Source organism: Polypterus senegalus, chromosome 10, assembly GCF_016835505.1.
Source record: "Polypterus senegalus isolate Bchr_013 chromosome 10, ASM1683550v1, whole genome shotgun sequence".
Lineage (NCBI taxonomy): Eukaryota > Metazoa > Chordata > Cladistia > Polypteriformes > Polypteridae > Polypterus > Polypterus senegalus.
Window position 1 is genome coordinate 127314658 of NC_053163.1, and position 15264 is coordinate 127329921.

Here is a 15264-nt window from a genome sequence, read left to right on the forward strand (position 1 = left end):
AAGTCAAACCAATGGTACCCAGGGATTTTCCGGAGAAACACAGTACCAAAGGAGTCCAGTCTTCGTCTCAGGTCACTAGATAGCGTCCATGTCTCGCAGCCATATAGCACCAGGACTCTAAAGATTTGGACCTTCATCATTTTGCATAGATATTAGGAGCACCACACACCCCTTTCCAGCGACCTCATGATCCCCCGCCCCAATCCGTCTACTCACTTCATAGGAAGAGTCACCAGAGGCACGAATGTCACTGCCAAGGTAAGTAAACCTCTCAACAAGGTCGACACTCTCGACGCAAACAGACACACTGCTGATGGCTGTGCCTAAGTGGTCATTAAAGGCCTGGATCTTGGTATTTATCCAGGACACTCGCAAGCCCAGACACTCAGACTCTTCCCTCAGTCTCTCAAGAGCCCCGATCAGAGCCCCCATTAACTCTGTGAAGATCACAGCATTGTCAGAAAAGTCAAGATTCGTGAATCTTTCTTCACCAACAGATGCCCCACAGCTGCTGGACCCCACGACCTTTCCCAACACCCAGTCCATACAAGCATTCAACAAAGTAGGAGCAAGAACACACCACTGACGAACCCCAGAATCAACTGGGAAAAACACAGAGGTTCTGCCTCCACTCTGCACAGCAGTCACACTACCAGTGTGCAGGCCGGCCATGATATCCAGCAACCTCGAGGGGATCCTGCAAACCCTCAGGATGTCCCACAGGGCAGCCTGATCAACCGAGTCAAACACTTTACGAAAATCGACAAAGGCTGCAAAAAAACTGCTGATATTCACGTTTGTGCTCCATGAGAACCTTCAGTGCCAGGATGTGGTCGATGGTAGACTTCTTAGGCGTAAAACCAGACTGTTACAGTCACCGATAGGTGAGCAAGTGATCATGGATCCTATTGAGGATGACCCTAGCAAGGACCTTACCTAGCACTGAGAGTAGTGTTATCCTCCTGTAGTTGCTGCAATGCAGGTGATCACCATTCCCTTTCCAGATAGGGATGACAAGTGCCATTTTCCAGTCATTTGGGAAGATACCAGTCTCCCAAATGGAAGCAAAGATTGCTTGCATCCAGGAAGACAGCCTTACCAGAAGCCTGAAGAAGTTCACCCCGGATACCAAAGATCCCTGCAGCCTCAATCCCCCTTAAGCTGGTTCACAACCTGTGCAATCTCAGGAAGATTGGGTGGTTCATAGCTAATTGGAGGATCAACCTCAAGAACCGTGGACCCAGAGATATCCAACATTCTAGCCGGAGGATCAGCTCTGAACAACTGCTCAAAGTAGCCAGCCCAGCAGGTCAAAACTGCAGTGTCATCCTTAAGGACCCTTCCATCAGCCACCCTGACTTAGACTCTCTGAGGAACAGATTCAGATGTGCATAATGCTTTGATTCCTCTGTAAGCAGGATGTGGGTCGCTAGACCACAGATGGTGTGTCACTTGCTCACAGATTCCTCTAACAAACACCTCTTTATCTGCCCTCACAACCGTCCTTCTCAGTTGCCGGTACAGACCAGAGTTGCAATTCAGCCATACGCTGCAACTCCTCTTGATGAAAACCCAGGGTGCCCTGCAAGATGAAACACCTCCTTCTGGGAACACCAGAAACACCAACACAATCCTCAGAAACCTTCATGGTCTTGTCACGGAAGGTCTCCCATATCACATTAGGATTGGCAGTCGTAGCCAAATCTGCAAGTTCCTCAAACAAACTGCGTGCAAACTGATTAGAAACAGCCTGGTCTTGGAGTCTGGCCAAGTCCAGGCTCATTTTCCTAGTAGGTGGTAACCTGCTGGACCTAAACTGAATCCTAAGTAGCAACAACAAGTCTGTGGTCAGAGCTCACAAACTGGGCACTTCTGTAGACCCTGCAGTTTTGCAAGAGCCCCCAGCATCTGCTCACGAGGATGTGATCAATCTCCTTCACCATACCACCAGTATTGGAGTACCAAGTCCAACGATGCGGTTCTGGGTCCTGGAACCATGATCCAGCGATTCGCAGCGCCTGACCTTTTGCAAAGTCAAGGAACATGGAGCCACTTTCACCACGGTCACCAAACCCATGGGGACCGAGACAATCCTCATAGCCAGCCCTGTCAGTGCTAGTGGCTGCATTGAAGTCACCCATGACCAGAGGAGTGTCACCTCGTGGGCACCCATCAACCACTGAGCAAAGCTGCGAATAATGTCTATCTGTAATGTATGACCAGCATATTTAAACCTGTTTTTCATGTGCAGTCACATTTATAATGACCACTAGATGTAAACCTGCCTCCATTACTGACAACAAGTTATACAGTCAACCCTCGTTTATCGCAGTTAATCCGTTCCAGACTCTGCCGCGATAAATGAATTTCCGCGAACTAGGATTCTTTATTTATAAATCGAATATTTTCACAGAGCATAGAAAACCTGTTTACGACCTTCTAAATACAGTAATCCCTCCTCGATCGTGGGGGTTGCGTTCCAGACCCCAAGCCTGATAGGTGAAAATCCGCGAAGTAGAAACCATATGTTTGTATGGTTATTTTTATATATTTTAAGCCCTTATAAACTCTCCCACACTGTTAACATTATTAGAGCCCTCTAGATATAAAATAACACCCTTTAGTCAAACGTTTAAACTGTGCTTCATTACAAGACAGAGATGGTAGTCCTTTCTCACAATTAAAAGAATGCAAACATATCTTATCTTCAAAGGAGCACCGTGAAGAGCAGATAATGTCAGAGAGAGCGCTCACTAAGAAAAGCAAACAATCAAAAAATCAATACGTGCTTTTAAGTATACAGAAGCACCGGGATAAAGCGGCATTTTGTAGAGGAGCGTCCATATCTTCTAGGCAAACAGCCACTGTGTAAACAGCCCCCTCTGCTCACACCCCCTCCTTCAGGCAGAGAGAGTGAGAGAGACAGAGAGAAGCAAACAAAACAAGCGCCACGCGGGAAGCATATCTTATAGCATTGAGGAGTTTTAGTTAATATGTAATACATGCTCTGATTGGGTAGCTTCTAAGCCATCCGCCAATAGCGTCCCTTGTATGAAATGAACCGGGCAATCAAACTGAGGAAGCATGTAACCTAAATTAAAGACCCATTGTCCAGAAAGCGGCGAACCAGCGAAAAATCCGTGATATATATTTAGATGTGCTTACATTTAAAATCCGCGAAAGTCGAAGCGCGATATAGCGAGGGATTACTGTAGATGGGTAGCTGTAAGGCAGTTTGGGAGACTAGGTCAGCCATATTGAAGCATGTGGAATAAAAAATTGTTTTGGCGACATCAGTAAAATGTTCGCTTCTTCAGTAAAGGAAGTGAACAAAATAATTACTGTAATTCCCATCACTCCAGGGGTCAGAGCTATGCCTTAATGCCTCTCCATTTCTAACCTGTGCAGATCAGAAGACTGATGGCTATAATCCCACTGACACCACTTCTGGCACCCAGCCACCTGTAAGATCAGTAAGATCCACCCATTTAGAGGCAGTTCAATTGTGAACTCATGTCTGGACAGATTTCTCCACAATTATTGTGGGTTTTCATTGTCTTTTCAAAGTTTATTTATATGGAGTCACCAGGGTGGTGCCCCAACGCTTTATCGTAGATTGTCCGTTTTCTTATAGTGGTCATGCGGTTACTAATCATAACACACATTAATGCAGGTGTAAACAGATATACCTTGCTTTATCTTCAAAATTCTGACCTGTGACTGGACTGCTGCTTCTACACTACTTTATGTGGTGACCAGGGGCCTCATGTATAACGGCGTGCGTAGAATTCGCACTATAACATGATGTAAGCACAAAAGCTGAAATGTGCTTATGCACAGAAAAATCCAGATGCAGGAATCTGTGCGTACTCCAACTTCCGCGTTCTTCCGCTACATAAATCCCGGTCAGCGTGAAAAGTAAAGCTTGTGCACGAAAGAATCAGTGGCCCCTTTGCTCGCCAATTTCAATATGGTATCTTTTGCACGGTGAATGGCCATGTCCGTTGCGGACACTGCATAGCCGCCTCGTGCTCATAACACAAGCGTTTACCATTTGTCGAAATTTGCCACTACGTTTTTAGCTGTGTCGTTATTTTCTCTTTCCGTTTTATATTCAATATGAATTGGCGTGGCCGCCGCTGCAGTCCTTGCTTTTCTCTTTCTCCAAGTAACCGATCACCACACAATCAGCTCTGTAATCAGGGCTGTGGAGTCGGTAGATAAATGCTCCGACTCCACACTCCTCAGTTTCTAAATCTTCCGACTCCGACTCTGACTCCTCTGTATGTATATACTATGCTAATGTATTTTCTACATCCATTGAAGGAAAGGAAGGCAACATACATGTCATTTCACCACAGAACTACTGGCTAGGAAGCCAACACTCTACTATAATGCCAGATTAAAGACAAACACAATTGATTGGCGGCCGCAGATTGCGGGTGTCCACATGGACGGGCAGATCCAGCTTGCTGACCACCGCCCCCATCCAAAGTAATGTGATGCCTCTGTCTGCTGCAGTGGCTGTCTCCTCTGTGGGTCAGCCGGAAGTTTAGTGCATTGTGTCACTCACCGGCCAGCTGATCAGCAGAACGAGCCTCTGCTGGAGACAGGTAGGGAGATCTGTGTTCTTGGCTTCTTCGGCCCCCTTCACTAGCGCATAGCGAAGGGGAGCCGACGGAGCTGAGAACACACCAGATGATTTTTCAGGCGTTTGACGCATGATGACTCGTTGAACGGCCGAAAAATCGGCAGTGCATCTGTAAATGTATGGGGGGCTTTAGGCTAGGTTCACAGTTCCCTGTAACAGTGGAACACGACACAATGGAAAGCGGTGGCGCACCTTACCTGTGCATTACATCCCATATAGTGACGCATACAGTCAATGAAAAGCATGCTTCATGGTTACCTGACATGTTCGTTTTGTGGTAACATTATGCACTGCATGCATTGGGCTTTATTCTTACAGCAGAGAAGTAGTTCATTATGACTGTTTGTGAATTGGGACATTTCAACTTACTTTTTTAATTCCCATTTAAATTTAGTGGGAGTCGGTTAACTTTTTGCAGACTCCGACTCCAGGTACCCAAAATTGTCTCCGACTCCTCGACTCCGACTCCACAGCCCTGTCTGTAATAGACGTTAAGCCATCTGTACGCTTAGGGCGCGGATTCTTCAAAACGTTTAAGGAACATAGAATAATTAAACATGTACTACGAAGATATTTCAATCCTTCACGCCAGTCCCAGTGAAGAATATAGATTATTTAAATTAAGGTAAAGTTTTATCTGTATAATATAATAAACATTTTGCTGCATTTCATCTTAAAAATGATATCGTCATCATATGTAAATACGCGCTTTATAAAGTGGCTCAGGTTGTGTAATATTGTAACTGTAGTGCAAGTTTACACTGGGGTGATTGTACTTATAAGTACAAACAGTTCTACAAGGAGCAATTGATTGAGTGCGTTTATAGTTCTTGGGATGAAACTGTTTCTGAACCGCGAGGTTCGTACAGGAAAGGCTTTGGAACGTTTTGCCTTGGCTGAGGCAGCGTAGGCTTGATGCTGTATACCGATAATTCTCTTTCCGATCAGCTACTGCTGTGATTCCCCACTCAGATACAGTGATATAAATACTCTTAGTGGTGCAGTGAGAGTAATATGGAAAAAGATGATCCGCTGTGGCAACTCCTAACGGGAGCAGCTGAAAGAAGAAGAAGGTGCAGCGAGAGTAACAACGCTAAAGCAGTTATGGTATTTGGAATACTATGGCTATATCCTGGACCATTATATTGTTACAAGTTAATTACAATCAGATACATTACACTAATAAACAATATGCGGTTAGCTTCAGTGTATTTATAAAGCCGCGTCAGGAAAATAAAAGAGTAACCACACAGGAACAGTAACACTGCTTTGACGCTGGGTGCCGCCAGTCTGCAAAACCGAGCAGAGAGCTTGCGTACGACAAGGTATGACGTATCGTGGAAAAGTGCGTGGCTTTACGCCAAGTGTAGGTTTTATACATCGTGTTTTGAACGTGTAAACGTTCTTACGCAACATTTCTGTGCGCATGCACTGTTTATACATGAGGCCCAAGATCACCTACAAATGCTTTTTATGGAGTTCTTCCAAATCCTAGGATGCAATACACTTTTACATTAACACAGTCTTGTGTACCCACCCATCAGACTTAAGACAAGACAGCTGCTGATGATGATGTTGTTTCCTTTTTATAGATCTTATTATGAATTAATATATAAAGGGAAGCCTGAAAGAAAAAATGCATTAAATTTCAGTGGTTCTTACATTTGTTTGATACGCAGTCTAGTCAAATATGCAGTCCTTAGCTGTGAAAAAATTGTGCCAAATACCACCCAATCCCCAAAAACATCAGCTCAACCCATCTGAAAGGATAGTTAGGTCAACAAAACACTTTAGGTAAATATCTACCCTGCAGTAACTTTGCCTTTACTATTACAATTTAATTGTCAGAACATACTACCGTGTTTCCCCAAAAATAAGACAGGATCTTATTAATTTTTGCTCTAAAAGATGCACTAGGGCTTATTTTCAGGGGATATCTTATATTTATTCATGTACAACAATATACATTTATCCAAATACAGTCATGTCATCTTCTTCTGGAATATCATCGTAACTCTCCACATTCAAACCCTGAATTCCAGCCTGAATTTCTTGCTACTCCAGCCGATTTTAGGATCCTCCAGGATCGTCGTGCGTTTGATGAATGGTTCGATATGGTGAAGCAAAATGACGACATACAAATGCATTTGTGGTGCTTTTATATTCAAGCATCGCATATTCCCCAAAGTAATGACATAACACATTTTAAAAGTCTCACATGCCATCTTCTGTGCCGTCTTATTTTTTTGCACCTTTACAACACCATCAGAATGTACTGCGGTGTATTTGAGGCACAGAGAAAAAAAAAATAAAGGACATAATGAAAATGTCTATTTTGTGATTAAAGTAAAAATTTCTGCTTTAACCTCGAAATTTCCACTTTAACCCCATAGTTTACTTTATCATTAAAGCAGACCATCATAAAGGTCACCTTAAAACCGACCCAGTTGTTAAATCACTATGCGCTTCTGGGGCTTCCTCCTGAACTGACAGCAGCAATTGCCCCACAGAACACACATTTATGATATTCCAGTTCTCTGCACATTTAGAATTCTTAGATTTGTACTGGATATCACTTTCATGATGAAATGCATTAAAATATGTATGTTACATTTACAGATAAATCGTTAACCTTCTTTAAATAATGAATAGTTACACATATGAGGTGACACAGTAGCAGAGCTGTAGCACTGCTGTCTCGCAGGGAGTCACGTTCCTTGTGTTCCCTGCCGGGAGTTTGCATGTTTTCCTGGTAGGTTTCCACAGTGTGCTCAGTTTTCCATCCAAAGTCATGAAGGTTTGGGGATTTGGTGAAGCTACAATGACACTAGTGAATGTGAGTGTTTGTGTTCACCTTGCGATGAGCTGATGCCTTGTCCAGGGATTTTGTTTCTGACTTGCGCCAATGATGCTAGACTGGGCGCATCCCCAAATTGATGGACGTAATCATTAAACATCCTTTTCAGAGATATTGTTTTGGGCACACGCATCGTATCGCATGAAGTATAATCCTGGCCTTAGGCACCTTACTTTTCAGCTGCCGATCTTGACTAGGGCTTATTTTTGGGGTAGGGCTTATATTACGCAGCAGCCTGAAAATCATGCTAGGGCTTATTTTCAGGAAAAACACTGTATATGTACTATAGGCTCATCATTCACAATCAAAAACTGCTGAAAAATTCTCTACAAAAAATAATGTTCATCAGCTGGCAAAGGGAAGTAAATCCAACTACAATCATGGTTGTGTGGGGAATTAGTTCAAATGGTACAGCGCGCACTTATCGCATGCGAAATGTAGCAGGATCGATGCTCGCATTCTCCAGGGTACATTTTGGGGCGAAGTGGTGGGTCTGAGGCTAAGGATCTGCACTGGTATCCAAAAGGTTGCCGTATCGAATCCCTGTCACTGCCAAAAGAGATCCTATTTTGCTGGGCCCTTGAGCAAGGTCTTTAACCTCCAATTGCTCCAGGGGCGCTCCACAATGGATGACCCTGGGTTCTGACCCCAAGGGGTAAGCGAAAACAAATAAATTCCTAATGCAAAAAATTGTATAAGGCCAAATAAAGAAGCAAACCCCCAAAAAAAAAAAGAAGTCAGAGCTACAATATTCTTAAAGCATTACAAATAAACCTTGAATGATATCTATTGATATGCAGTGCTCTTTTGTCTTAGCTAAGACAAGTGTTCATGACTGTTGCATGAGAAAGACCGAGGGCTAAAACCACCACGCATTAATAAGGCAATGAATACTTTCCACAAATATGCCACAGTGCAACTCAATGACCCTCAACAGTTCTGAAATATTCTTTCTATGGGCATACAAGTCAAAAGAGACTTTTCAGCAGACACAGGTACTGTGAATTTTAGAGAAAAATGAACACTGCATTCTATTGTAAGGTACTTATCTCAACAGTCAAGCATAGATGTGGGTGCAGTAATATATCTGAATGTTTTGAAGCATCAGGACAACAGGACAAACTGTTAACTTTGACCATGTGTCTTTGAGCAGAAGAATAAAATGAGTCATACACACAATGATGCAAGACACATAAGCAATGTGCACTCTTCTATGGAAAAACACATCAGTGATCAGAAGAAAAAAAAAATCTGATATAGTTTAATCCATACAATTATCAGGGTACATTTTAAAGAGCTATCAAGATTTTAACTCCAGTCTGGGCTGTAATTCCTTGTATTATAAAAGCACTTAGTGACACTGAAAAGAAGAATATAAGGGGCACGTGGAACAGACAGCATAGCCCCACGTGTTTATTTTCTCTACACATATGGACACTCACTAGCCTAAGTTTCATTTTCAGTTAAATTAACATTTACTATAAAACACACAAAAAATAGTAGTATTAAAAAAACAAAAAAAAAAAAACCATGGCAAAAGAATCAGGTGATTAAACATCCAAAGTCTGCATGTGTGTATTCGGCAGGTTTCTGTGTCTTTTGGAGAATGCACAGTAAAAAGACTGCAACTGCTTTCATAAGAATAAATGAAAAGTGTTGACAAGATTATTCAGACCAGCATAGCTCATGTTTTCTTCAGCACCCAACTTTTTCAACACGGATGGGATAGAAATACAATGAGCCTGCAGAGCTTCTCATGTACTGTATGTATTTATGGTCCTCTGTGCTAAGAAACACTTTCTATCATCAATGAAACCGCACGTTTTAAGCGAGCATGCTGTGCTAGTGTGAATGGAGTGTAATTAAAATAAATGCAAGAGTGGAATTATCTCGCTTCGATGCGTTTGCAGTAGAAATCTGCAGTCATTAAAGCCATTTTAGGAAAGAATGCCATTCATCAATACCAATCATGAGATCAAAGAGCAGCTGTTTTAATGCATGTCTGGAAGAGATCAGAGAGAGTGACCCAAGTGATAAATTCTACCAAACATTTATTCATTTGTTAGCAAAAGGATCCAGCAATTACAAGATGAGCATTACCATTGTAACCCCAATAATGAACAATGTTTTTAACACTAGAATTCCTGAAGCTTACAATTTTTTTTTGTGCCGAGTCGTGCGTTCAGCATTTTTTGCCTCACATTTCCTCTGTCATTCTGCATATACACATATTGTTAGACACTGGATACACATAAAATGTATTTCAAATTACAATATTTCATTGCCTACATAATTTACTTCAAACCCATTACTAGATAAACACAGGCTTGAACTGCAAAGACTGCAGGTGGACGATGCCTTCATCTAACTGAATAGGGTGATGGGTGTAGCAGGCTGTGTTCTGCTAATCCTCACATATGCAAAACAAAGGTGGGCTTTTAGCTCAGTGATAAGGACCTATGGGCTTGTAGGTGTTTGTCAGGAAAATTTAAGGAGGTCGGGGCAACGAAAAAAATTGTAAGCTTCAGGGATTCTAGTGTTAAGCAAATCAAAATGAAAATTAATTGCACAGTGATATCAAGTAAAAAGTCATGCGCAAACATAAGAAGTTTACTTTTACCACTGCTGTTATCCATGATTGGGCTGAAGCAAAATTAAGATGATCACTGAAAGACTCACTAAAATTTACTGTATTTTTAAACCTGCTTAATCCCTTCAGTGGGGGGAAAGCCTGAAATAGTCACAGATGATGCATCAGTTCTTTGAAGGGCACTCTCAGGCATATAACCTTACTAAATCAAGCTAGGCCAATTTAGTCCTTGAATAACCAAGCATGTTAATGCAGTTGTTATGAGGAGGAAGCAAAACCATAACAACTAGATAAAAACTGAAAGAAAGCATGGAGAGAATATTTAATGGAATACACCATCCAAAAATGAGAATTTTCCAACAGTGGATTATTCAACAGTATTGTCATTATTATTATTATTGTGACTTACAGTATTATCTGAGTGGTGCCTTTTGGATGGATGGATGGATGGATGGATAGATACTTTGATACTTTATTAATCCCAAGGGGAAATTCACATACTCCAGCAGAAGCATACTGATAAAAAACAATATTAAATTAAAGAGTGATAAAAATGCAGGTATAACAGACAATAACTTTGTATAATGTTAACGCAGCTGAAGTGACTCTATCATGGCCACATTAGTGGGATTTAAACCCAGAACATCAGGGTTTGAAGTCCAAAATCCAAAGTCTTCAATACACCACACTGCCCATCATGTTTTAGACATTATAAGCACTTAACTATTCACCTGACATATGAATAATGCAATACAAGTAATCTCATATTTTTAATGGAAATCTTGACATGTTGTTGCTCAGTAAGGGCTCTCAAAGAAGGCCACCGTATCGAGAATTTAGTTCTCTCTCTCCTCCATGAAAACAGTAAAAGATTTTCTTGGTCAATAAAACAAAGTGGGGTAAGAGATAAATATATATATAAAATATAGACAACGACAAGGTCAGTGTGTGAACGCCACCTTCAGGAGCTTTAAAGCAGTAGCACTACACACTGCACTACCATAATACTCCAAAAATCAATAAATCTGCAATATACAGTATATTTAAAGCAGAAGTTCAAATAAGGCTCCCTATCAACACCAATGGTGAATGTTTCATTACCCAATCATTTGTACTCTTAAATTAAAAAAAAAATGTGTACTTGCTCACAACCACCAAAATGTAGATCACTGCTACATCATTATTATTATGGTAAAAGCTCTTCAAATGTAGTTTTTGGTACGCCTTTCAAAACTTTTGTGAAAATCTATTTAGCTCCTGGAACACAAATACCAAATGTTTAGTAAAGATATGCATCAATAACACACTTAGCACTAGTGTAAATGTGACTAACAGCTTGAGGCTTTTGCAAATTTTCTACTCTCTTACATTACACAATAGCTTCTGGGAAATTAGCAATTGAATAAAGTTAAATAATCATAGCTTTCCCCCAAGACACCTTTTGCTGACAGTTCTAATAACATTGATCAGATTTACTGTAAACAATCTTTAAATTATTTTTCTCTCAAAATTGTTTCTAAGCTATCAACACGCATTTGAAGTGGATGAGGATGCCAGAATGCACAAAGACCTGTGAAAAAACATAAAAACAACACAGACACTGTGCTAGGAATTAACCACCACCCCAGACCTGAAAAGTGACAGAACTAACATCTGCATTACTATGCCACCCTATTTACTCTTGTATACCACACTTCCTTAACCACACTTTACTTAGTATAGTAATTTATATATATCTGAATACTTTTTTTTTTTTCTAAACAACAGTACAACATGCACATCATGTGCCCCTTTGTCTCTATTGTAAAGCATCAGCTTGGGCAAGATTTTATATATATATATATATATATATATATATATATATATATATATATAATTTTTACAAAACAAATTTCACATGGCAGATGTATATTTCAACAAAAGGTGCTATATAATGAGAATCTACTATCCAGGAGTACAACTCTATGTGAAAATTATCCTTGTTATTAACTGAAAATCCTGTTTAATTAGATAGCTAACTTCAGTTCTGCCAACTAAAATTAATTCCTGTAGTACAATTCTTACAATTCTATTCCTGCCATGACTTTTCACACATAGCTGAAAATTCAGAAGCTACTTGGAATTTTTATTTCAAAATGTATATAAATTCAGAGATTGGGGTTTCTAACCCATTCCAGTTCATTAATACTTTAATGGTGTTTATTTTTAACGTTAAAAATAACGCTCTATCTTTATCAAAAGAGACATATTATAAAGATGTGTAACAAAAGGCCATATTTATTTCTTTAAATTATAGCACAGCAAAGGCAGACTAGGTGACTTTATTACAACCTCCATCACACAGTGCGGCGGAGGGGGGAAATGAAATCACATTGAATTTCTTAAAAAAGTTAAAACATGCCCTGGCAGAAATAGGGTTAAACATTAAGGAGATCTAATCCTGATCAGTCCCAAATGTTTTTAAAGGGAAGAGGTCAGAATATTTAATTAAGTACTGTAGTAGGTTATGTTGACCCCAAAAACAATCTGCAGAAAGAAATGAATGGGGTAAACGTGGTAACTGGTTACACTTGGCTTTGAGGCTAAAACATTCGAAACCTTTCTGTGACTTTCGCGAGTTACACAATGGAAGTTCGGCCTGAGCGGGATTTTGAAATAAATGCTGGTACACACTACGAGTGTGCAATATGAGAGAGTAATTACAACGCTGAATGCTAAACGCTCGGTGAACAGGGAGTACTACCATAGCGATGTAATCTGCGATACCCGTAGGATCTACGTGGCAGGTGTGTCTGCCATGCAGTCCTCACTATTAACAGGTGTGTCAGAGTACGTGCTTCGCATTGACCAAGGCCATACTTCACGTTTACACGGTCATCTTCCTGACAAACAAGGATGCATATCCGGATTTCTCCCCGGCCCCATACCAGCCCACTCACCTCACATCAAAACACATTCCATTCGACACAAGCAAACCGTTCACTCACCAGTGTGCGCGTAGGACACCGGGACTTTCCAGATGCTGAAGTGCGCAGACACTGAAGCGAAGTATTTGCCGAAGGCCAGCGGCAGAATGTAGCAGCGATAGTAACGACCCGAGAGTTCGCTGTGGGGGACCCCCCAGGCCCGGAGCAGCGGAGGAAGGAAAACCACGATGGATAAGATGTGGAAAAGAGACACGGTAACCGGGTGAGGGAAACCGTTCAAAATGACCTTGTTGATGACATTTCCTCCGGAGCTTACTGCGTACCAACACAGACAAAGCAGAGCAATGCGAACCCACTCCCGGACAGCGGGCCGAGCCGGCGCGGCCATGTTCGCGGAGAGTGAACGCAATTGGCACCGAGCGACACGCAGGCGAAGGGGCGGGGCCCCGTTACGTTATATCCGTCTTCAGCAATTCGCCGCGCTTTTTTATGACGTCAGGTCCGAGTACAATTTAAAGGATTCCAGAAGCCTGAAGCTGTTTCAAGTAAATTGAATTATTCTGTTGTCAAGGCTTTTTGACTCTAAATAAAACACAGAGTAGCGCAAATGATAAGATGCTAGGCTAGGTTATAAAGGCTAAACTCTTTAATGACTTGCTTGTTGGATTCAGCACTGCGTTAATAATATTCTAGCGTCGGCACCGAGCGTTACAACGGATGGATTATCTGCTCTTTACGATGGCTGGTTATCCTTATAAGGACTGCTTGCCTTTTGCCTTACTAGTTGGAAAAAAAAATACCTACGACTGTGCGAAGTTGCCGTTTTTATAGGTTTTCTTGCTATAGATGGTGTACTGCCAACTCATTCTTTTGGTGACTCATTCCTGGCTGTTGTAACCTGTCCAGCTCCGTTGCATAGTTACGAATTTTTCCTTTTGTTTATTGAAATTGAAAGCCAACAGCGGTCGTTATTAAAAGACGAGCTTTTAGTGAATTAAGTAGTTTTATTGATTCAAAAAGCTACTGCGAATCAACTCTTAACTAGCTAGATTATGCATCTTGGTAGACGTTATCGTATACAGCTTTCCACATTTAATCCATTCTGCTCGCCTTTTACAGTATTGGGTGCTTAAGACGACAGTCCACCGGAGGGAAAACTTGCACTAACCTGCATGCTGTGTTATTGTGGAAGGAAAACTCATTCGGACACAGGTGTAAACCCTATGCTGAGCAAAGCCAAGGACTAAAATCCAGTTTACAGAAGCAGCGAGGCATCTTAATTTTTCAGTAAGCCACTGTGCTTTCTCCAGTTCACACAGCCAGTGGTTTGGTTGCAATTCAATTTAAATTGTAAGGTATGGAGGAAGAATTCAGACCAAATCAATAAATTACAGTACTGAGAATAGTGGAAATACATAATTTACATCCGCAGTTCATTTTGTTAATAGGATAAATATACAGTATATATGTTGCTCGTCTTTTTCTTCATTTATCTAAAAGAAGTGATCGCGAGAGGTGTACAAAAATATCCAAGGCATTAGATATGCCATGGAGCACACAGAACAATCATAACCAAGTGGAGAAAATGTGGCACAACATCAACACTACCATGAACAGGACATCCCTTCAAAATTAATAATGAGAAAAGTGGTCAGTGAGGCTGTCAAGAAGCCTACTGTAACAAAGGAGTTCAGGCAATTCTGGGAAGTACTGTTGCTACCTACAATCTCCTGTGTTCTTCCCAAGTCTAGGCTATGGCATAGGGTAGCAAAACAGAAGTTTTTTCTTGCAAAAAAATAAATTTAGTCTTCCAAAAATATATTAATTGTCTAATGTGTCGAAGTTCAACCTTAATCACAACTCCAAAAAGATGTTTGATGCAAAAAGCAGTTTGCTTCTGGGCTGCTTTTTTCGGCCAGAACTGGGGTTTTTGAAGGACATAGCCGATCCTGAATAGTTCCAAATGCCAATTATTTTGATGCAAAACCTTCAGGTGTCTGCTAGTAAATTTCAGATGAAGAAGATTCTCACCTTTCAACACAAAGATGACTGTTCTGGAATGGCCCAGCTAGAATCCAATTGAAAATTTGCCTGAAGAGGGCTGTGCACAGGACATACCCTCACAATTTTAGACATCTAGACCATTTTTGCAATGAACAGTAGGAAAATATTACCAAGATGTGCCAAGCTAAAAGGCTGTTAGCCACCATATACACAGACTGCTGGAGTAAACCAATAG

General features: G+C 41.1%; 1 protein-coding gene across 1 annotated transcript in view; it reads right to left on the reverse strand.

Moving 5' to 3' along the window:
* The window catches only part of slc35e1 (solute carrier family 35 member E1), a 40571-nt gene extending 27097 nt beyond the window's left edge, over nucleotides 1-13474 (reverse strand). The window contains exon 1 of the mRNA XM_039766564.1: nucleotides 13086-13474. Within this exon, the coding sequence (XP_039622498.1) occupies nucleotides 13086-13413 (328 nt within the window). The 5' untranslated portion in view covers nucleotides 13414-13474. The remainder of the gene's footprint in view (nucleotides 1-13085) is intronic.
* Nucleotides 13475-15264: the final 1790 nt, after the last annotated feature.